Source organism: Propithecus coquereli, unplaced genomic scaffold, assembly GCF_000956105.1.
Source record: "Propithecus coquereli isolate 6110/MARCELLA unplaced genomic scaffold, Pcoq_1.0 Scaffold33, whole genome shotgun sequence".
Taxonomy (NCBI): domain Eukaryota; kingdom Metazoa; phylum Chordata; class Mammalia; order Primates; family Indriidae; genus Propithecus; species Propithecus coquereli.
This window is the reverse complement of record NW_012148952.1, coordinates 3,794,772-3,817,577: the sequence shown is the minus strand read 5'-3', so window position 1 is coordinate 3,817,577 and position 22,806 is coordinate 3,794,772. Positions and strand designations below refer to the sequence as shown.

Genomic DNA, 22,806 nt, shown 5'->3' with positions numbered 1-22,806 from the left:
CATTCCTGGGATTGGTCATGATGGATTATTTTTTTGATGTCTGCTGAATTTGGTTTGCTAGAATTTTATTGAGGATTTTTTCATATACATTGATAAAGGATATTGGTCTGTAATTTCCTTTTTTGTTGTGTTCTTTCCTGGTTTGGTATCAAGGGGATACTGGCTTTCAACAATAAGTTGGGGAGGATTCACTTCTTCTCGATATTATGAAATAATTTTTGCAGTATGGGTATTAGCTCTTCTTTGTGCATGGGGTGTTGTGTGTTTCCAGGAATTTGACCAGTTCCTCTACATTTTCTAGTTTAAGTGCATAGAGATTTTTATAGTATTCACAGATGATATTTTATACTTCTGTGGTATCCACTATTATATCTCCTTTTTCATATCTGATTGAGTTTATTTGGGTCCTTTCTTTTCTATTTCTGGTTAATCTAGTGAAAGGTCTATCAATTTTGTTTATGTTTTCCAAGAACCAGATTTTTATTTCATTAATCTTCTGTATTATATTTTGTTTTTGATTTCATTTAGTTCTGCTCTGACCGTAGTAATTTCTTTTCTTCTGCTGGGTTTGGGTTTGATTTTATGGTTTCTCGAGATAATTCATTATATTGTTGATCTGTGATCTTTCTTTCTTTTTGATGTAGGCATTTAAGGCTAAGAATTTTCGCCTTAGGACTATTTTTGCTGTATCCCACAGATTTTGATAACTTATGTCCACTGTGTCATTTAGTTTGAGGAATCTTTTGATTTCCACCTTAATTTCCCCCTTGACCCAATAATTCTTCACCAGTAGGTTGCTTAATTTCCATAACTTTGTGTAGAATTGGGTGTTTCTGTTGCAGTTGATTTCTAATTTTATTCTACTATGATCTGAGACATTGCAAGGTATCATTTCTATTTTGTTGAAATTGTTGAGGCATGTTTTATGCCCTATGTTGTGATCAGTCTTAGGGAATATTCCATGTGCTGATCAGAAGAATGTATATTCAATAGTTTTGGGGTAGAATGTTCTGTAAATGTTTCTTAGGTTCATTTCTCTAGAGTTTTATTTATGCCCAGTGTTTATTTATTTTCTGCTTGGAGGATCTTTCCAGTTCTGTCAGTGTGGTGCTGAAGTCTCTGGCAATTATGATGTTGCTATTTATCACTTTGTTTAGATCTAGTAAGGTTTGCTTGATGAATCTGGGTGCACCTGTGTTAGGTTCATACATATTTAGTATTCTTATATCTTCTTGATAAATGTTCCCTTTACACTTATGTAATCAACACTTTTGTCTTTCTTTACTATTGTTGATTTGAAGTGTATGTTATCTGATACAAAAATTTCTCCACCTGCTTTATTTTGATTTTCATTTGCATGGAATATTTTTTTTTCATCCTTTCACCTTGAGTTTGAATGACTCTTTGTGGGTTAATTATGTTTCCTGGAGACAGCAAATACTTGGCTTGTAGCTTTTATCCAATCAGCCAGCCTATTTTTCTTGAGTGGGGAATTCAAGCTGTTCATGTTTATTGAAAGAATTAATAAATGGAATGCATTTATGTTCATCCTGTTGAGTAGAACCGTATTACTTTGTTTTAACTCTTCAGCCATTATTTTATAGGGGCTCTGAGCTTTAGATTTTTGGTGATTTTACACTGATGGATCTCTATTGTGCCAATTGATGTATAATGCAGATCTGAGTGCTTCCTGCAGGGCAGTCTGGTCTTGACAAATTTCTTCACTGTTTGCTTGTATGAAAAAGTCTTTATTTCTCCCTCATATAAGAGACTTAATTTTTCAGGATACAGAATTCTAGGCTGGCCATTATTCTGTTTAAGAAGACTTAAGATGTAGTCCCAATGCTTTCTGGCTTATAAGGTCTCAGTTGAGAAGTCTGCATTCAGCCTGCTGGTTTTCCTTGTAAGTTACCTGTTGTTTTTGCATTACTGCTAACAGGAGTTGCTACTTCGTGTTAACTTTGGCTAGTGTGATGACTATGTGTCATGGTGGTTGCCTCTTTGCAATGAGTCTCCAGGTGTTCATTGAGTTTCTTATACCTAGACATTAAATTTCTAGTAAAATCAGGCAAGTTTTCCTCAATTATTCCCTTAAATAGGTTTTCCAACCCTTGTCATCTTCACCCTCAGGATGCCTATAATTCTTATGTTTGGCCTCTTTACATAATCCCATATTTCTTTTAGGATTTGATACTTCCTCTTAATTCTCTATTCTTTATCTTTAACTCATCTAATTGAAGGTGTTGTCTTTAAGCTCTGAGATTCTTTGTTCTTCCTGGTCTAGTCTATTCTTAAGACTTTCCACTGTGTTTTGTATTTCCTTGAATGAATTTTTCATTTCCAGAAGTTCTATTTGATTTTTTCAAAAATAATTTTCTTTCTTTAGTGAATTTTTCTTTTTTATGGTTTCTTTGTGTTGGTTTTTGATTGTTACTTGTATTTCATTGAACTTACTTATAATCCATATTTGAAATTCTTTATCTGTCATTTCAATATTCTGTGTTTGGTAGATATCCATTGCTAGAGAGATGGTGTTCCCTTTTGGGGGTGACCTTTTGTACCGACTCTTCATACTTCCAAAGTTCTTTTCCTGATTCCTTCTCATCTTCAGCAGTTGTTGCTTCTTATTTTTGTATTTTCTTTTGTTTAGGTAGAGCTTATTTCCCCACCCTTACTTGTACAGGGGTATTTGTAGCATATATTGGGCAAGAACTTTGGGTTTTGCTTGTGGGTGTTTTGATAGTGATCTAGGTTCTGGGTGGATGCTTTGGTTATAGATATCCTTGGTGTGCTGGTTTTCTCAGTTGCTAGTTGTCTGTAGGCTGTAGGAGTTGTGAGCTATGTAAGTGGGCGTATTCTCTGTCTCTCGTTCATGAGGAAAATGGGGGTCTTTCAAATCATTTCTCTTTCCTCAGCCCTGTGGCTTTCTTAACAGTATGAATTGTAATGGCATGCCCAGTTTAATCTCTGAGACAACAAGTGGTTCTTGTGGGTGAGAATCAACCACACCCTTTATAATTAAATCAGTAAATGCTGTAAAGAGCATGCAAATTGACCTCCCTGTCAAAGTGGTGCTTGCCAGAAGGAACAAACTGAAGTTTTATTTTTTGGGTCCTGTGACCTGCTCTAGTCCCTCAGGAGAAGCACGCAAATCCCCCAGTTGGTGGGTGGAGCCCTGGAACTTTACCTGAGTCCTTATTCTCTGCCACGGCAAAGGCAGTTGGGGGAGTTTGGCTGGTGAGGTCTGGGTTGTCCTCAGGCTCCACAAAAGCTGACAAGTTGTCTGTTTCAGCAGGGGTCAAAGGTATGTTCCCAGCTTCTGGACAAATCCACCAGGGAGGGGCTAAAGTGTCCCTACCCAACCTGAGAGCCCACCTGTGGAGGCAGACTATCTGAGATTCACAAACTGGCAGTCTGGAGTGAGCCTGGCTCCTCTCCACCCTCCCCTGGTCCACCGTTCTTTGGTATTTGCTGGCAAGTGGGAGCTCAAGCCAGGTGAGCTCCACCACAACTGTGATGTGAGCTGGGAGGTTCCCTGCCCAGGATCCCAGTCTGAGCTAAGGGCATGGTCCTTCTGTGGGGGGAGAGGTGCCCCATATGCAAGCTGCAACTAAGACCGACATGGCACTCTCTCCCCTGATCTGCCCATGTGTGCTCCCTTGCCTCCCAAAACTAATTCACAAAGCTCCCCTTGTGCCCCCAAGCAACATGATTGATACCTGGGGTTACGGGAACTGGCCTGTGGCCTGTCCCCAGGTCCTCAAAGGTTAATCCCTGACCATGCCAGGGAGAAGTGTGTGTCTGGTCCTGAGTTGCCCACAGGGTGCCCAAGCAGGTTCAATATCCCTCCATCTCAGGCCACGCCCTCATCTGATAGAGTGGCTGAGCAAGCAACACCAGGGAGGTCTGGTAGCCAGGGAGCTCACGGTCTGAGTACTCCTTAGTTCACTGCAGGACTCCAAGAGAATAGGTCTGAGCCCCACTATCTGCAGAATCCTCAGTGTGGTGGCTCGATTGTCTCTCTCAGCAGCCACAGATGGGCAAGAGGAAGGGGAAAAAAGTCTGGATGGAGGAAAGCTAGCACTCTGGTCATGTCTATCTCTCATTCTGGGAAGCTGCCCACCCAGAATATCCAGGCACTGGAGTCATCCAGGTCAACAAGGACTCGCTGGACCCCTGTGGCTCCTGCAGTCTCAGCTGGAGTTGGGAAATGTCTGTGTGAAAGCAAACAAGATAAAACCTGAGAAGTTGAAGCCCTCTGGGGAGGACAAAGGCATACTGTGGGTAGAGAAGCAATATGGTGCCTGCCATCCTGGCTTGGGCTTGTGGAGATGTGAGGTGCCCTCGGGAGGCTGGGAGCCTGGTGACCTCTCCACAAGAAGCTCTCAGCTCACTGGCAGCAGCAGCCTCTGGGCTAGTGTGGGAAGAATGTCTCTCCAGCAGCTCAGGAGTCCCTGGAGTGTCAGGGATGCAAGGGAGAGAGAAACAAACTGCTCCACCTACTCTTCTCACTGGACTCCAAGCCTCTTAGAGGTTGATCTTTGCTGATACATTGCTCCTTCCTGTTCTGCTCTGCAACCTCTTCCTGTGGAGTCTCCCAAAGGTTCTGACACCCATCCCTCAGACCTATACTAGATATGTGTTTGTCTGTTTGTTCATATTTTCTCTTTCATCTTAAACTTCTCCTTCTTACTGGGATGCTCTAGCTGCTAGTGTCTCTGGTCAGCCATCTTGCTGAGTGTATATTCATTCTTTTGGATTTTTTTTTTTTTATCTGACAAAGTTATTTTGAAAGTGTCTTCAAGTTCTGATATTCTTTCTTCTGCTTTATCTAGTCTACTGGTCAAGCTCTTGAGTTAATTTTTTTATTTCATTCATCAAATTCTTCAGTTCTAATATTTCTGTTTGGTTCTTTTTAATCCCATGTATCTCATTGGTTCATACTCATTTATAACATGAATTGTTTTTCTGATTTCTTTGTATAGTTTATCTGTGTTCTTCTTTATGCCACTGAGCTTCTTTCATATCAAAAGGTTGAATTGTTATTCTGGCACTGCATATTCTTTTTCATTGGAATCTATGGCTGGAGAATTATTGTGTACCTTTGGAGGTATCATATCTCTTTGCTTTTTCAAGTTACGTCTGCACATCTGGTGTAGCAGTTACTTCCTCCCATTTTTTGGATTTGCTTTTATAGGAGAAGACTTTTCTGAAGATATATCTATGGTGTTGGTTGGGTAGGGCACTTTAGTTTTTATTCTGGGTGCATGTAGCAATGTAGTCTCCTTATGATTTCTTCAGCTATGAACAGATTTAGTTATGCCTGTGATTTCCTCCATGGCTTAGGCTGCAGTGGAGATTGTGGTGAGGTTTTGCTGGGAATGGGGATGCCAGGTGGGCCTATCCTCTGACCCCCCCATCCCCTGTGGTGCCCATGGGTACAGGCTGCATTTAGTAGGTCTGGGTGATCCTCAGGTCCCCTAGTGGAATACATGGGTGGTGGCAGCAGTGGCAGCAGTGATTGGGTCTGCTGCTGTGAGACAGGGGTTGTTATCAGTGGTTGCAGCCCCAGGCAGGCTGGTAGGTTTCAGGCTATAAGGAGTATGAGTTTTGGCTCCCTTTGTACTGAGGACAGCCTTCCTGGTTTGCTGCACTACCCATTCCTGAGAGTCCAGGATATTGTTTGCACTGGACTGTTGGGGACCCTGCTGCTCCACTGGGTCCAGCCAGCATCACACCACTGCAGCCCTCCTGGTGCATTTGGGGGGATGTTGGTGGGGCTCTAGGGATGTAGAAATGCAGGGGATATTAGGCCCCAGGGCACAATGCACTCTGGGAGGGGCTGGGCTCTGAAAATGGCACCCTGCTGCAGCTGCCTTGGACTCACAGGGTGAGTGGCACCCATTGTTAGTTCCCTCTTTGGAGCAATGCTGTTACGCAGTCCCCCAGCAACTCCCTATTCTAGTCTCAGGGCCCATGAGGGTCAAGGGACTTTTTAATGTTTCAGGAGTCCATGGTGGGACTAGGACCTGATGGGGATTTCTAACTTGCCTTTTCCCTATACTGGGGAGCCTCTCTGGACTGTCAGTCAATCCCAGCCTAGCCGGCTGCCTTGATTCCCTCTTATTCTGTGTTTCTGGTGTTTCCTGTAACTTCTCTATTGAATTCGATGTTCTCTCTTAGATGCTCTATTCGAAGTGTGATTATCTACTTGCTATTTTGGTTCTTCCTTTTGGAGGAGGCACATGGCCTTCAAGGCCTTCTAATTCCCTGCTGTACACAAGATTTTTTTTCCAGCCTTTACTTCCCTATATACCTCCTTCCCCAGCCCCTTCCTTCCCAGGATTTCCTGTCTCTGCATACCCTGACTTTTATCCCTTGCCACAGGTGGCTGCAGCTAGTATCTTTGCTTTGAGATGCTTCTGACAAACACAGGCTGGGGAAGCCACTTCAGTCAGGAGAAACAAAGACCAGCCTTTCTGTGATTCTGTGTTTTTACCTGTCTAGTGGCTCACCACTGGACAAGTGAAAACACAGAATCACAATTAAACACGTAATCACAATGAATTCAAGTAATGAATTGAGTGTTTTTTAATTAATTAATTCACAATTAATTCTTTGTTTTGTTTTTTAATTTTTTGTTTATTTCAGAATATTAAGGGGCTACAAATGTTTAGGTTATGTATATTGCCTTTGCCACACCCGAGTAAGAGCTTCAAGCATGTCTATCCCCCAGACGGTGCGCACTGCACCCATTAGCAATGTGTATATATGTACCAATCCCCTCCTCCCCCCTCCCATTTGCCTGACACCTGATGAATGTTATTACTATATGTGCTCTTAAGTGTTGATCAGTTAATACCAACTTGATGGTGAGTACGTGTGGAGCTTGTTTTTCCATTCTTGTGATACTTCACTTAGGATGGGCTCCAGCTCTATCCAGGATAATACAAGAGGTACTAGATCACTGTTGTTTTTTGTAGCTGAGTAGAATTCCATGGTGTACAGACACACACACACACACACACACACACACACACACACACCACATTTTATTAATCCATTCATGTACTGATGGGCATGTGGGTTGTTTCCACATCTTTGCAACTGTGAATTGTGCCGCTATAAACCTTCTAGTGAAAATGTCTTTTTCATAGAATGTCTTTTGTTCTTTTGGGTAGATGCCCAGTAATGGGATTGCTGGATCAAATGATAGATCTACCTGTATCTCTTTGAGGTATCTCCATATTACTTTCCACAGAGTTTGTCCTAGTTTACAGTCCCACCAGCAGTGTATGAGTGTTCCTATCACTCCACATCCATGCCAACATTTATTGTTTTGGGTTTCCATTAAGATTGCTGTGGTTCTCAGGATAATGTGGTTGCTGTCAAACTTCATGCTCCAACTTTGCACACATTCTATGGCATGTAGAGACCTCAGATGTCTCTATTTGACTGTTCTACAATACCCATTTTTATAGGAGTACAAAATCATTTGTTCTCCACAACCCTATTAATGCAGTGAATGTGTCACATTTACCTTCATAAATGCAGTGTATTCTAATTTAGACAGTTTCTAGAACTTCAAGATATCATTGAGCCTGTATTTATCATAGGTTTCAAATTCTAAACTTATTCAAAAAATCATAGCAGATGAATAAAATATTTTAAAATAATTTATAATTCTTAAAAAAAATCGTCTCATTTGTATACATCTAGAGCTTTAAATTCTGAGTAGCTACGCTGTTTGAAAATATTTAAAATGTCTCTTCATAGTCCGGGCGTGGTGGCTCACGCCTGTAATCCCAGCACTCTGGGAGGCCGAGGCGGGTGGATCGCTCAAGGTCAGGAGTTCGAGACCAGCCTGAGCAAGAGCGAGACCCCGTCTCTACTAAAAATATAAAAATTAGCCGGGCATCGTGGTGCATGCCTGTAGTCCCAGCTACTCAGGAGGCTGAGGCAGAAGGATCGCTTGAGCCCAGGAGTTTGAGGTTGCTGTGAGCTAGGCTGAAGCCACGGCACACTAGCCCGGGCAACAAAGCAAGACTCTGTCTCAAAAAATAAAATAAATAAATAAATAAATAAATAAAATGTCTCTTCATGTTATTCAGAAAAAAGTGAACTTTGGCACGATAAAAGTTCCCTAAATTGACTCTTAATTGGTTATCTAAATATGGAATTCCAATTTTACCCTACTTAAGATAAAGTATCTTGCTGTATTCACCATTAATGGCTGCAATATTCCCAACAAAGAAAATGCAGGTGATGTTGGCTTAATGTGAGATGGATTTTATTCCTAGGATGTGCATATAAACAAAAACAAAAAAAATACTCAAAATGAATGACTATGTCCACCTGCCACAGAGCAGATGTGCAAACTGGAAAGTATTGTCTGTGTATCCATTGTCATCTTAGCTAATTCCTTTGCCCTAAAGCATTAGATGGGTTTGGCTTTCACCAGTTCTAAAGAAAAGACAGATGTGTGGTATTCAGATAGACTTTGTTCTCTGTTGTGCACAGAATATAGAAATAAATTCAGAATTAAAAGAATAAATAAGAAGAATGGGCACCTGAAAGAAGCCCCTAGGTACACTTACCTGTATTAGAGAAGCTTATATTAATATAAAGGGTTCCTAACAACATTTATCCTGAACTGTAGTCTTTTTATTCCTTGTCAGATACCAGATTATAAAGAGCTGTAATAAAAATGATCCTAAACTATGGTTTCTTTAGGATGATGAGCTCACCAAATATCCTTTAACACACACCATGTCTAACAGCATCTTGCCAAGTATGGGTAGTCAATGGCCAGGCTGGGCAGAATTATGTGAGACACTTAAAGACAAAAATATTCCCAGACTTCTTGCCCAGAGATGCTGATACAGCAGGTCTGAAGTGAAGCCATGGAATTTGTGTATTCTCATAGACATTTATGATTAGGAATCAGTTTAGAAGAGTAGTTCTCAACTGGGGCAATTATGACACCCCGGGGACATTTGGCAATGTCTGGAGACATTTTTGGTTGTCACAGCTTGGAAGGAGTATATACTACTGGGCACCTAATGGGTAGGAGCCAGGGCAGGGATGCTGCTAAATATCTTAGCATGCACATGACTCGCTCACACACCCACACAAAAATTGTCCAATCTAAAATTTCAATAGTGCCCGAGTAGAGAAATATTAATCTAGAGAATATAAATACATATCCTTAGAGAGTCCATAATTAGCCAGTGTGAATAAAAAGATGCACCAAAATATCACACATTCATAATCAAATCAAATAAATGGCATTAGTCAGAAGGATTGAATTAACCCGCATTTGGGTGAGGTAAAGACATAAAGTGTAACTATAATATTTGTACCCTCACAAAACCCTGGAATAATAAAAAAAAAATTAAAAAAAAGGAAAAAAAATAAAAAAATAAAAAATCTAAAAAAAAAAATTAAAGCAAAATTTTATAAATGTTTTACCTCAAGATAATTAGTTATTTTATGGTATGACTAGAGACATCCTAGTTGAAAATATGTGAGGGAAACTTTGAAAAGTTCTCTGCAAATATCTCTGATGAGATATTTGTAATGGGAATTATCTGAGTAGATTATGCCTGCACTTGAAAAAAATGATTTAAATTTTGACTGATCCTTAACTATTAATAAGTAGAAGAATTTTATTTATAGACAACAGAGATGCCTTTTTAAATACTGACTGTGAAGTAAAAATAGGACTAATTCTGTAAGTGCCATCTAACAAGCAAATAGAAGTCATATCTAGGAAGAGTCCATATGATTTTTTAAAATGTTTTTTTTTCTTTTTTATCCTCATCTTACTCTCTCTTACAGATGTTCTTTCCTAGTTTTGTATTATCCTTAGACATCAGATGCGCAGGACCAAAAAGTACAATAAATTACTGGAAATTATTTTGGTTGCTGTCAATGTAGGGCTTAGATTAATAATGAAACCAATTAAATCCTCAAATACCTCCTATGGCAACAATAAAAATTTAATTTACAGAAAGAAATAAGGTTAGCTGTGTTGAACATCATGTGTGATCACAGTGAGACCCAAATTTTCAAATATATTTGGTCAAAGAGCCAGCAGCTGACTGATTTAATCAAATAATAACAGAATACATGTTTATTTTTTTCAGCCATCTCCTGCATCTCTGATGATAACCAGCCCGCAGAAATGATGGAATGCCTCAAGCAGACAAATGGCATGCCTCCCCTTGCACAAGAATGCGTGGTCCCATGTCGAGAAGATTGTACCTTCACTGCTTGGTCCAAGTTTACACCCTGCTCTGCAAATTGTGAAGCCACCCAAAGTAGGCGACGACAGCTCACAGGTAGGGTGTGGCTTTCACTCTTTAGCTTCAGACAAGCCGTACATCTCTGAACATGAGCTCCACAAGACAGGAATTTGTGCCAGGGCTTTCCCACTCCCCATGCCCGAATACATATCCTCAACACCTAGAGCAATGCCTGGTCCATAATATGTACTCAATTAATACTTGTGAAATGAATGAAAGATGTGAGCCATTTTTAGCTAGTAAGTTCATTTCTATATAGTTTTCTAATCTTTGTAGTCATAAAAGGCATTTTATCCAAGTTATTTGGAGTAGTTAATGGCACGGTTTCTGGTTTTGTCATGCCAGGGTCTCAGCAACCTTGAAAGCAGTCACCGATTTGGAAAGAATGTCAAAAGCAGATCGAACTTACATCATTGTTTTTGCCATTACCTCATAAGCAATTTGACATTTTAAAGTTTTAGTAGTGTAAGGCAAAGATCAAATTACATATCCAGATTCTGCTTTGTGGCATATTATTAATTATCAGTTCTGTTTGCATCTGCAAAATTTAATGGAAATTAAAGCAACTAATAGTTTAATTGAAGTCCTGGAGCAATTTTTGCCTGCAATATACAAATAATTGATGCACTAGTGTATTATACTACTTGTCTAGATAAATATGCCGCAACTTTTCTTAACTTTATGTGTATTTGTATATGCAGAAAACTTAATTCAGGGACTGGAGAACCAAAGGAAAAATGCCGGAATAATCACTGAAATAATAAAATTGGTGTTGACATTGAAGAATTAAGTGCAGATGACCATTTGTTCTCATGAGCAGTTCAAATGCTATTAATAATTCTCTTGGTTCCAAGACCCCTTTGTCTGAATGCATTGCTTACCTGATCACATTTTAAATTTAAATCACTGTAATAGATTTACTTAATTGACTAGAGCATTTACCAGGATTTCTGCACACAAACTGAAAGCTCATTTATAAATGTAGGTGAAATGTATAATCACAAATAAAAACAAATAAGATATGCTGTCCTTGTGCTCTCTCTTTCACAAAAATTTGTGCATATATAATTTTATACCACATTGCTTATATTTCTAAGGCAAAACAAATTTCCTGTAGATAAACAATACAATGAAATAGACTGTGTGGAGTAATTTGAAGTTCGGGGCCAATTTAATGAAACTTTGTTTGTATGTACATACATAATGTGTCAGAAGCCATTATCCTAGCAATTCTTTATATTTTTGATATGAGAGATGATTTCCTTTAGAGGGAAAGGAAGTTTTTAATTAGTAGCCAGTTTTTTTTTTTTTTTTTTCTTGAAGATTTGCTAATGCTATTTTGCACCTGCAAAATGAGAATGGAAATTATTGAAAAGCCTAAAATACTTATTCATTTTATAACCGGCACAGTTTGTGTTATGCATTATTAAAACTCTAATGAATTTGACTTTTATTTAAAATATACTTTTTATATAAATATTGAAGAATGGTTGTATATTTTTCTGCAAACTCTAATCCAAGGATTACTTATACTAAAAGACGGCTTGTATTTTCTTTTCTAAATCATTAACTGATATACTTTTAGGTGGTTAATTTATCTTTGTGTGTCTTCTTTTCTAGGAGATACCAAAACAATTGATTGATTTCATGAGATACATGAGTTATTAAAAAAAAACAGTAAAATGAATCATTTAGTATCTTTGTTGAAAAAAACAAATCCCTGCAGTGAACTGAAATTTTTCCACTTTTCAAGACTTATTTTTATTGATGTGAAACTAATGTTTGCATTTTGGTATCCTCGGTGTAATTTGGTAGTAATAAACAATCTCTAACATGAACGGTGATAAAAGCCTTGAACTCAAACTCTAAAGCCATGCGACTCTTTCTCTTTCAACACAGACACATACAGAGAAGCATATAGTCACAAATAAAAGCCATTCTATTGAATATCAGGCCATCTAAAGTATTTATCTTTCTTTTTTAGATTTTTAACACAAGGTTTTAATTCATTATCTGGGTGTCCTGTGTGTTGTCCTCAGATTATAAAATCACAGGTTTTAGCCTGAGTGGTTATTAAAGTAGTTGTTTATACAATGCTGAAAATAATCAAGTCATTGAATAGAAAATCTGTCCAGGTTTTATATATAATATATATAAAATGTAATATGTAAATATATATTCAAAATAACTAGATAACTAATACACATTCTGACTTAAGGGAAAAACGTCCTTAGAGTTGTACTAGGGATTGATTTTTTTAGTACAAGCTAGTTCTGAATCCAAAGGTTAATGCTGGTTTTGATTAGAATGTAATCAATGTTAAGGACCACTGATAATTTGTTTCTTATTGTGAGAACCATTTCTACATTAACTAACTTGCTCAAATCCTTCTTCAGACCAGTGAATCCATGTAATTAAGAAGGATATTACAAAAGTAGAGACAGAATATATTTGTACAGAATATCTGTTCTGCCAGTAACTTCCAGTTTTTTCCTTTTCTCCCCTTTCTCCTCTTCCTCTTCCTTTTCTCTCTCTTTCTTCCTTACTCCTTCCCTTTCTCCTTTTGTTTTACAACTTCCTTTTCTCAATTATTCAATGAATATTTTTTGTTTACCACTTAATGTGCTAGGCCTTGGGAATATCACAAGGGAATAAATAGACATGACATTAACTTAACAGAGCTTACGATAGATTTTTACTACAGATAATTGCAACACAGTATAGCACCTGCTATAGTAGCTGTTGTGTTGGGTGCTGTATTAGTTTCCTATTGTTGTGGTAATAAAATTGCTGATTTGAAACAACATAGATTTATTATTTCACAGTTCTGTAGGACTGCAATCTGAGCCAGGTTTCACTGAACTAAAGACAAGATATTGGTTACATTCCTTTCTGGAGTCTCTAGGAGAGAATTCGTTCCCTCTGTTTTCAAGCTTGTAGAGGCTGCCCACACCCCTTGGCTCATGGTCCTTTCTTCGATCTCCGAAGCCAGTAGCATTGCATCTTTCTAACTGTTCTTCCATGTTCAAGGATGGCTTCTGGAGGCAGTAACCTATTAGTTTGGATCTGAAGGACAAGTAGGCATTAACTAGGCTAAGGAGGGAAGGAAGAACTAGTGGAAATTTCTGGAGTAACATATGCAAAGGCCAGAAGCCAAATGAGTAATTTCCAGGAAATGAAAGATGCTCAGTATGACTGGATCGGAACATACCAGAGGCAGAATGGTGCAGTATAGGCAGGAGGCAGATACTAATAGGCTCAGATCTATGGGCCTTGACAACCGAGGTGAGGAGTCTGAGCTATGGTTAGCCACTGACGGGTTTTAAGTAGACAAGCGATGTGATCAGATTTACACCTTTGAAAGCCGGCTCTGACTCCAGTGTGGTGAACAGTTTGAAGAGAGTGAGATACTGTGGTAACAGGATCTTGGAGGAAGCTGTCATAGTTACTTAAGCTGGGGATTTAAAGTGGGGCTAAATATGGGTGGTAGCAGTTGAAATGGAAACAAATAGACTTGTTCAAGAGATAATGATCTCTTGAACATCATTTGAAGTAATATATTTTTGTTATTAATCAGATGTAGGGGGTTCAACAAAATATTCAAGAAATTCCAGTTTTTGACTTGGTGATGTTGGTGGAATTGGGGAATGCAGGGAAAAATGTTTGTAGCATGGAGAGGAAGAGCATGAATTTGATCAGTTCTTTAGGTGTAGATTTTCAGTTTATGGCTCAGAAGCTTAAGCAAGAAATCTGGAATGAAGATAATAATTTGTGATTGAAGAAATATAGATGGTAATTTAAACTCTTCAAGTGGGTGAAGATTTAGGATCGAAAGAGAACCTAAGATAGTACCCTGAGGAGCCCCATAAGTTGAGAGAGGTAAAGAGGAAGAAGAATTCACGAAATAAATAAATAATATGTGGCCAAAGGGATGGTGGGACATGGGGTGAGGTTTTTACGGAGAAGAAAAACCCCATGGACAGAAACATGGGGTATATGTGATAGAACTTGGAAAGGTAATTTCAAGAACGAGGGTGTGGACAATAAATTGAACTATCGGTGAGTGATCAAGTCTAAAAGATAAGGATACACAGATAGTCCAGGGTTTTGTTTCTTCTTTTCGTTGTTATTGTTTGTCTTACCACTTTGTTGACAGTGGTTTCAAGGAATAGATAGACTCAGTGTCCAGGGTTAAGTGGGTTGAGAAAACAGTGCAAACTGAAGAAATGGATACAGGGGCTTTCAACAGTACTTTATGGAAGTTTGGGAAGAGTAGACACTTGGACATACAAAATGCTGATAGGAAGGAGCCAGTCACCACCCACTGTATATCTCTCACCCTGTGATGGAGGCTTTGCTTCTCAAACTTAGTCTAAGTGTCCCTAGCAGTAGAGGCAAGTGAATACCTCCTCCCAGAGGGACAGAAGTATGGTGAAGCTACTTCCAAAATAATTTCAGTTCCTGCAGGATTCCTGCTTATTTATTGTTGGACACAAGCATCAAGGCAGACCACAGAGCCAATCACCCAGTTGACAATTATAGAATTCTGTGTGATGCAGACCATCTGACAATGAGAAAGTAGCCCGTGCATCATGTTGTATCAGACATTTCCAAAGCAGCCATAAACACTGGAAATAGAACAATAAAGCTGACTACATTTTTTATAACCAGGCATGGCTCTAGCTAATGACTACTGAGAAAACAAAAAGTAGAATTATTAGATCTATGAAAATTTTCAGTCATCTAGAGGAAGTGTGTTGGCAGAAACATTAAATCAAGTTACAGGCTGACCTAGAATCCACTAAACAGGATTATCATGTGTTCACAGCCGCATTGTCTTACTCAAAGTTGGGATCACAGCTGAAAGGTCCATCAAGGTGAACTGGTAAGGTAAAGTCATGTTCTAAAATACTTAAGTTAAAAGGGTCTTGCAAAGTGGAAGTCATAGCTCTTTCTCTGATAAAATTTTCCAACGTGATTTGATCATTTACTTCAATTTATTATTTGTGTCAACATTTGAGAGCTGCCTGATAGCAGAGACAAAAATAAGTTCAGCTTTGTCCATCACACTCCAAGGGACCCCTACTCTCACTCCAAGGCCACTGTATGGGAGGATATCATTTTGCTTCTTGAACAAATAAACTCAATTTTTAAAAAGCTGAAGAAAAAGAGAGTGAATTACTATTTAGACCCTTTTGTTGGTTTCCCTGGAAACTTATTAGTTTCAAGGAGAATGAAGACAAGGTAATCAATCTCTATAAGTAAACTGTAGAGAAAATAATATTAAATAAATTAACAAGAATTTTCTAGATTTTGAGCCACTATAGCGAACATCTTCTAAGTATTTTGTGCCACTCGTGAAACCATTTTCTATTTTCTTTCAATTTAACTTGAATTTCACAGTTGCCCTGGGAGTTGCTTCCATTGTCCTAGGATTTACTTTCATGGATGACAAAAAAGAGTGAAAAAAAGGCTTTACTCTATTTAATGTTTAATATTCTAAGAGTTTGTCAATACGAAACGATGCGTGACTTTTTAATAAAACAGCATGTATGAAATTAATACATCAGTGTCTCTTGTTGGAACAGGGAAAAGCAGAAAGAAGGAGAAATGCCAGGATGCTGACCTGTACCCTCTGGTGGAGACAGAAGTATGTCCTTGTGATGCATTTATATCCCAACCTTATGGAAACTGGTCAGATTGCATCCTTCCAGAAGGCAGAAGGGAGCCTCAGCGAGGACTGCGGGTGCAAGGAGACAGCAGAGAGTGTGGAGAAGGCATGCGCTTTCGAGCAGTAGCCTGTTCTGATAAAAATGGAAGACCTGTTGACCCCTCACACTGCAGCAGCTCTGGTAAGGAGATGGATGAGGAGGAACAGATGAGAGCATTGACACAGTTCAGGAGCTTTTTCCCCAGGTCTATAATTAGTAGCTTTGTTCTACAATAATTGTTTTAGCTCTCCTTTGTCAATAACACTCTGCTTCTCTCAAAAGGTGGACATATAAAATGCACACATCTGTATCTCGTGATTATCTAGAACGTGGTGGTTTTGGATCCTTGACTCATCTCAATCTATACTTCACCTTTGTTTATTGGCCACTTGTTTACTGGTGGTGAGCATGGGTGCTCTACTTCACTGAAAAAGCCCAAGTCTAATACAAATGAATATATCTTATGCTGTTTTGTTGTTCTGACTGTATACACAGAAGGCATCAGACCTCGAATTTCTGCTAAGGTAGTTGACAAAATACCAATGAAAACATTGATTTTTAAATGTTTTACTGTACAAGGTGTAGGTACACCCAAATTAATAGAATAAAGCTGTAGGAAATATAAGAGGCAATCTGGGAGAATTTTGTGAGATGTTAGAGAGAAAACTGTTCTTGAACCTTAGTTGCAAGAATTTGAAAGATATGGGTGAATGGGGGAAGGAATGAAAGTTAAGTAGAGCTGGGATGAACGCTGGTGAAAAGGCTGAAATTGATAATTATAAGCTTATGAATTTTCTGCTCTATTTTTCTTCTTTCATGCCTTTTTATTTTAAGACTAAACAGTTGAGGAATTTTATAGAGTAAGTATGGAGAGAATTCATGTTTGACTGGGAAACTCTGGAGAAAAATGGATAGGTTTTGGTCTTAGTCATCAGGTCTTATATACTATTAATAATAAGCTTTCTCAGTAATACCAGGAATGGCAATTTACGTTCGGTTCTAATGTACAAGTCAAATACATGATAGTTCTTCTTTATTGCTAATGTATTAGCTTATGTTTATTTCAGATATACCCATAGTATTATATGAATGCGATTTAATAATGTTTATTTAATTAGTTCCATCATTTCTCTATGTATGCTTCCTAGGTTAGCTTCTATTAATTGTTTTAGGTGATTTGACTCCCAGAAACATTAAGCATATCATAAGCAATTAATAGACTCATTTTAGGATGACTGTAATCTTTGTTTTTCAGCTTTTATATGCATATTGGTTTATTTATCCATTCATTTTTATGAATTTTATTTATCCATATTGAACACCTGCTATGTACTTGGACTGATATGATTTGGGTGTACAGTTTTGGGAAAATCAGGGACGCATAGATTTTTATTGTCCACTGGAAGATAGAACTAAAATAAATAAATAAAAAGAATTTCAAGTCTTGGTCAGCACTGAGGATGCTGGATAGAAAATCTTCAGATAGACTTTTGGGAAGTCCTCACTGAAGTGGCATCAGTCTGAGATGTGAAGTGTGAGAAGGAAGTGGCCATGTGCAAAGTACATAGCAAGGCCATCGCACTTAGTGGGATGTCTAGAAAATGAAAGGCAGCAAAGATGTTCCAAGAAAAAAATAACAGAAGCCCTGTGGTTTGAGTAGAGAGAGTGAGGGGAGAGCTGTGTGAAGTGAGGTTGAAGAAGAAGGCAGAATCTTATGAGACAAGCCAAGGATTGTGGATCTAATTTAAGTTTAGTCATCAGCTGGGAAGTGGGGTAGGTAATGTGATCCAATTTAGCTTTTTTAAAGATCACTTTTCGCTACTGCCTGTAGAACGGCTTGAAAGGGGCAAGGAAACCACTGGAAAACTATTGCAGTTAGTCAAGGTAAGACACGATGGTGAGTTAGACTAGGGAAATGGAAGTAAAGAAATAGAGAAGTAGTTTTAAGATATAATTTGTGGACAGAATTAATAAGATTATTCCAAATGCAAATCATCTTTTTTATATATTATCATTTATCTCTAATTTTTCATAGATTTATGGAAGGTTTAATTTAGAAGATAATCATTTCAGGTTAGAAATGAAAATATCTTCAAGGAAGAGGCAACATCTGTAACTTAAACAAATTTGCAGTGCAATAGCAAAACCTATCATGGAATCTAAAATATTTTCACCAAATGAAAATAGTGCATTAATTGAGATTTACTATAGGCTCATAACTTTTATTATATTTGTGTTAGGATACTTTTGTAGTACATCTTTTCAAAACAGGCGAGTTTTTTGTTTCTTTTTTAATAGCAAGAGAAAGTGCCCCATTGTCACCTCTAGGGACATGATACATACTCATCTATCAAAGGAAAAGAAAAAACTTAATTGTCACTAATGAAGAAAAATTTATTATTTGTTTATTTTGAGACAGAGTCTCTCTTTGTTGCCCCAGCTCGAGTGCAGTGGTGTCATCGTAGCTCACTGCAACCTCCTGGGCTCAAGCAATCCTCCTGCCTCAGTCTCCTGAGTAGCTGGGACTACAGAGCACAATACTATGCCCAGCTAATTTTTTCTATTTTTAGTAGAGATGGGGACCTTAATCTTGCTGAGGTTGGTCGTGAACTCCTGACCTCAAGCGATCCTCCTGCCTCAGCCTCCCAAAGTGCTAGGATTATGGGCTTGAGCCACCATGCCCAGCCTGCAATTCTTTTATATATTCATGAATTAACATGCCATTGAGAATTCTATTTTCATCATGGACAAACTGAGGTTCAGAGTGGTGACCCCTATCTTGTTTTCCTAATAAGAACAGTGAGTGCTAAGCCCTTACATGGACTTTGTCTTCTATTTGCATTTGGAAGTCCCCAAGATGATATTGGGAGACTTCCTCCTGAGGATGATTGTCCCTCATGCTGAGGTGTCCTATAAGGCCCCTGTGGTACACAGACCTGTAAGAGCACAACTCAATACATTCTGAATTATCCATTCTAGTGGATTCCATGGATATTTCAAACCATAGATAATCACAGCCACGTCTGTTTGACTTTGGGAACATTCCAGTGAAGACAAATATTAAACTTGTGCTTCATTAAAAAAAAAAAAAGAAAAACTTAAGAATGGAATTCATGTCTATGTCCTGTCAGCCACTGTTGTTTCCTAATAAGTCCCATCGCTGCCTCATGCAAAAGTGCTTAATGTATTTTCCATCTCTGTGACAGCCGGCCAGATGTTGACTGGGACTACCTAGTTTGCTAAAATTAAGATGCTTAAAATGAGTTACTCCCAACTATGTCTCTTATTTCAGTGATTTTTTTCATCAATGAACAAGGCAAAAATACTCCCACAGCCCGACACACTGCATTTTCTCTCTCCCTGGCCCTGCCTTTATCTCTCCCTTCATCCAGGTCTCTGTTCAGTATCCCCCCAGAGCACATCTTTGCGACTCCTCTAATAAATTCACCCTCTTCATCACTTCCTATCCCCTTACCAGTCTACATTTGTTGTCATAGCGCTTAATCACCAACTGACATATTATATATTTACTTTTTTGAAATTACTGTTTATTACCTCTCTCCCTCCACTAGAGAATAATGTTCCAAGAGAGTGGACACTTGTTTTCCTTTCTTTCATTTTTTTCAACTGCTGTATGTACAGCATGTAGAATAGTGCCTGAAAGTTAGTAGGCATTCAAAACATAATTATAAACATGACTGATCATCAGGACTTAGTAATTTCACCTCCTAAGAATCTCTCAATCCTTTCCCTTTTCTTTTGCTATCCATTGCACCTGGCAGTAGATGTTATACTGTTCTGTCTTGACGTATCCACCTGGTACCTATCACACCAAGAGCCATCATCAGCCATCACACAGACATGCAAATGTGACCTTGCCACGAGCCGACTTGCAATCTTCCCTGGTCTCTCTTTACACAGTAGCTTCTCTGGACCCTCAAGGGCTTCCCTGAGTGTGTAGTCTACCCAGCTTGACTTTCCCTCCTTTCATGAGACTTCTCATTCTCTGGGATAAGAGCAGGTGCTGCCTGTTGCAGGAAGTATATCCCCTTCTTCTACTTTTTGCTTCTTTTTAGGAAAATTTCCATGTATTAATAGATTTTTATTTCTCTTACTAAATTGAGAGTTCATTGAAATTCAGGACTGAATCATGTTCATTTTTGCACCTCCAATACCTAACACAGAGTCTGGCCTAATGCAGGCTCTTGATACATGTCGGCTGGATGAATAAAAAATCCAGTTTAGACATGATAAGAATCAATACACATATACGTATATACAGGTTCTGAAGTGTGTGTGTGTGTGTGTGTGCATACGTTTTAAACAGCCCTTGGGGAAGAACAGCTGTGTATAACAAAAATCAATCCATAGAGAAGCCACCTGTGCAATACAGACAAAAAACACAGAAAATCTTGTTCTGTTTTGCCCTTGATATACACTTTGGGAATAGAGAAAATGAAATTACATAGTTACAAGTGGATAACCAATGCTTTTGAAAGGATGAAAGAATGCAGAAAGAACAACTTTCTAAGTGATCCAGTGATAAAAATGTGAATAAACGTTAATTCATCAAATTATAAAGTGAAAATGTAATGTTTTATATCTGATTCCAGATAAATTATAATTGATTTTGATAAGCAATTATTTTCATTAATATATCATCTGGATATAATTTAGCATTTGCAGCTTAACTATTATAATTTCATTAATTTGCTGTCATACATAAGAAGGTATGATAGACAAAACAAAATAATAATCAATATCATGATCTAAAGAATCTCTAAAGAACAAATATCTCTTACATGTTTGCAATCACTAGGAAAAAAGTGAATATAATATTAATGCATTTAGAAAGTTTATATGATCTGTGTGTGTTCAATTTTATATAATTGAAATATTTCTGTTACAACTACATATGAACAAGTTTATTTTGGCTGAGCTGGGAGAATATACTCAGCGACTGAAAGTTCAATCTTTATTAGCCAAAGTGATTAAGAGAGTATTTGATAAAGTGTCCCAGCGAAGATTGTGGATATCAAAGATGGGACAAACTTTTTAAACTATTGTGAGCTTTCCCTGTAAATCTACTACATGGAAGGGACTGAATAATTCTATCCCACCTTCTCCTGCAGAAAAAAACAGAAACTTTTTAGTCATCTGCAGTTCTTGCCAATGACCCGTTTCCTAAATCCTCTACACCTTTATGTTTCCTGAGACATTGAAAGGCTCTTCAATTCACCATTTGAGGAGAATTAATAATGTCTGGGCTAAGGAAATTTGACAAGATGAAGATATGTTTGTGTGTTTTTCATGTTGAGATTTTGCCTCTTTTGCTTGTTTGTTTTAACATGGTTGCTGATATAAACTTCATATGATATTGCTGCTTTAGAGATGTTTCTGTCTTCTGTCCACTTTTCTTCATCCCCATTGCTCTGCCTTAGTTCAGGCTGCTGCACTTTTCTCACAGGTTTGCTGCAGGGTCCACTGTCCTCAGTGGTTCCTGCTGCCACCCTTTCTCCCATTTCAATGGCAGCAGTCTTTCCAGAGAGGAAATCTGATGATCACTCCGATAGATCTTAAACTGTCAGTGGCAACCCATTGCTCAGACCCCTTACCATGGCATACAAGGCCTTTTATGATTTCACCCTTCTTTTTAATTTTTTTAATCATACATAATAGAAGTACATATTTTGGGGGTACATGTGTTAATTTGATACATTCATATAATCAGATCATGGTAATTGGGATAGTCATCACCTTAAATTTTTATCTTTTTTATGCTGGGGACATACAAATTAATCTTTTCTAGCTATTTTGAAATGTGCAATCAATTGATGTTAACTATAGGCACCCTACTGATCTGTCGAACACCAGGTTTTATTTTTTTCTATCTAAGTGTATATTTGTACCCATTAATCAACTGCTCCTCATGCCTACCCCCTACCCTTCCCAGCCTCTGATGACCACCAGTCTGCTCTCTGTCTTCATGAGATGCCCTTTCTTAGCTCCCACATATGAATGAGAACATGTTATAGCTATCTGTCTGTGCTTGGCTTATTTCACGTAACATAATGTCCTCAGGTTCCATCCATGTTGCTGCAAATGACAGGATTTCATTCTTTCTTGTGGCTGAATAATATTCCATTGTGTGTATGTACCACCACATTTTTCTTATTCATCCATGGATGGGCACTTTTTTGTTTATTGTAGATAGTGCTGTGATAAACTTGGGCATGTAGATATCTCTTCCATACATTGATTTCCTTTCTCTTGGATATATACCCAGCAGTGGGTTTGCTCAATCATGGTAGTTCCAGTTTTGGTTTTTTAAGGACTTTCTATACTGTTTTCCATAACAGCTGTGGTAATTTACATTCAAACCAACAGCGTGCAAGGGTTCCCCTCTCTCCACACCATCATCAGCATATGTTATTCTGTCTTTTTAATAAAAGACATTCTGACTGGGGTAAGATGATATCTCATTGTGGTTTTTGTTTTACTCTTCTTTAAACCCTAAAGCTTTATCCCTCATCCACCCTACTCTGAACTCCGGCAGTCTCAGGTTCTTGTGTATCTCAATATATACCATTCACTCTAAGAAGGCTTTTGCCTTCTGTACCTATAAACTTTCCTCCAGATGTGACTTTAACTTCCCCCCACCTTGCAACCTAATTCTCAGTTTGACTCCTAACAATTTTTCTGGACTTCCATAAGAAATGTCACCCTCTTTAAAAAATCACAGGCAATCTTTCCAGGCAGCCCTTCTTCAAGCATTAGAACTCATTAGG

General features: G+C 38.2%; 1 protein-coding gene across 1 annotated transcript in view; it reads left to right on the top strand.

Moving 5' to 3' along the window:
* THSD7B (thrombospondin, type I, domain containing 7B) overlaps positions 1-22,806 on the top strand; it is a 720,444-nt gene that overhangs the window by 383,561 nt on the left and 314,077 nt on the right. The window contains exons 11-12 of the mRNA XM_012650502.1: positions 10,149-10,343; positions 15,896-16,159. Of these exons, the coding sequence (XP_012505956.1) occupies positions 10,149-10,343; positions 15,896-16,159 (459 nt within the window). The remainder of the gene's footprint in view (positions 1-10,148; positions 10,344-15,895; positions 16,160-22,806) is intronic.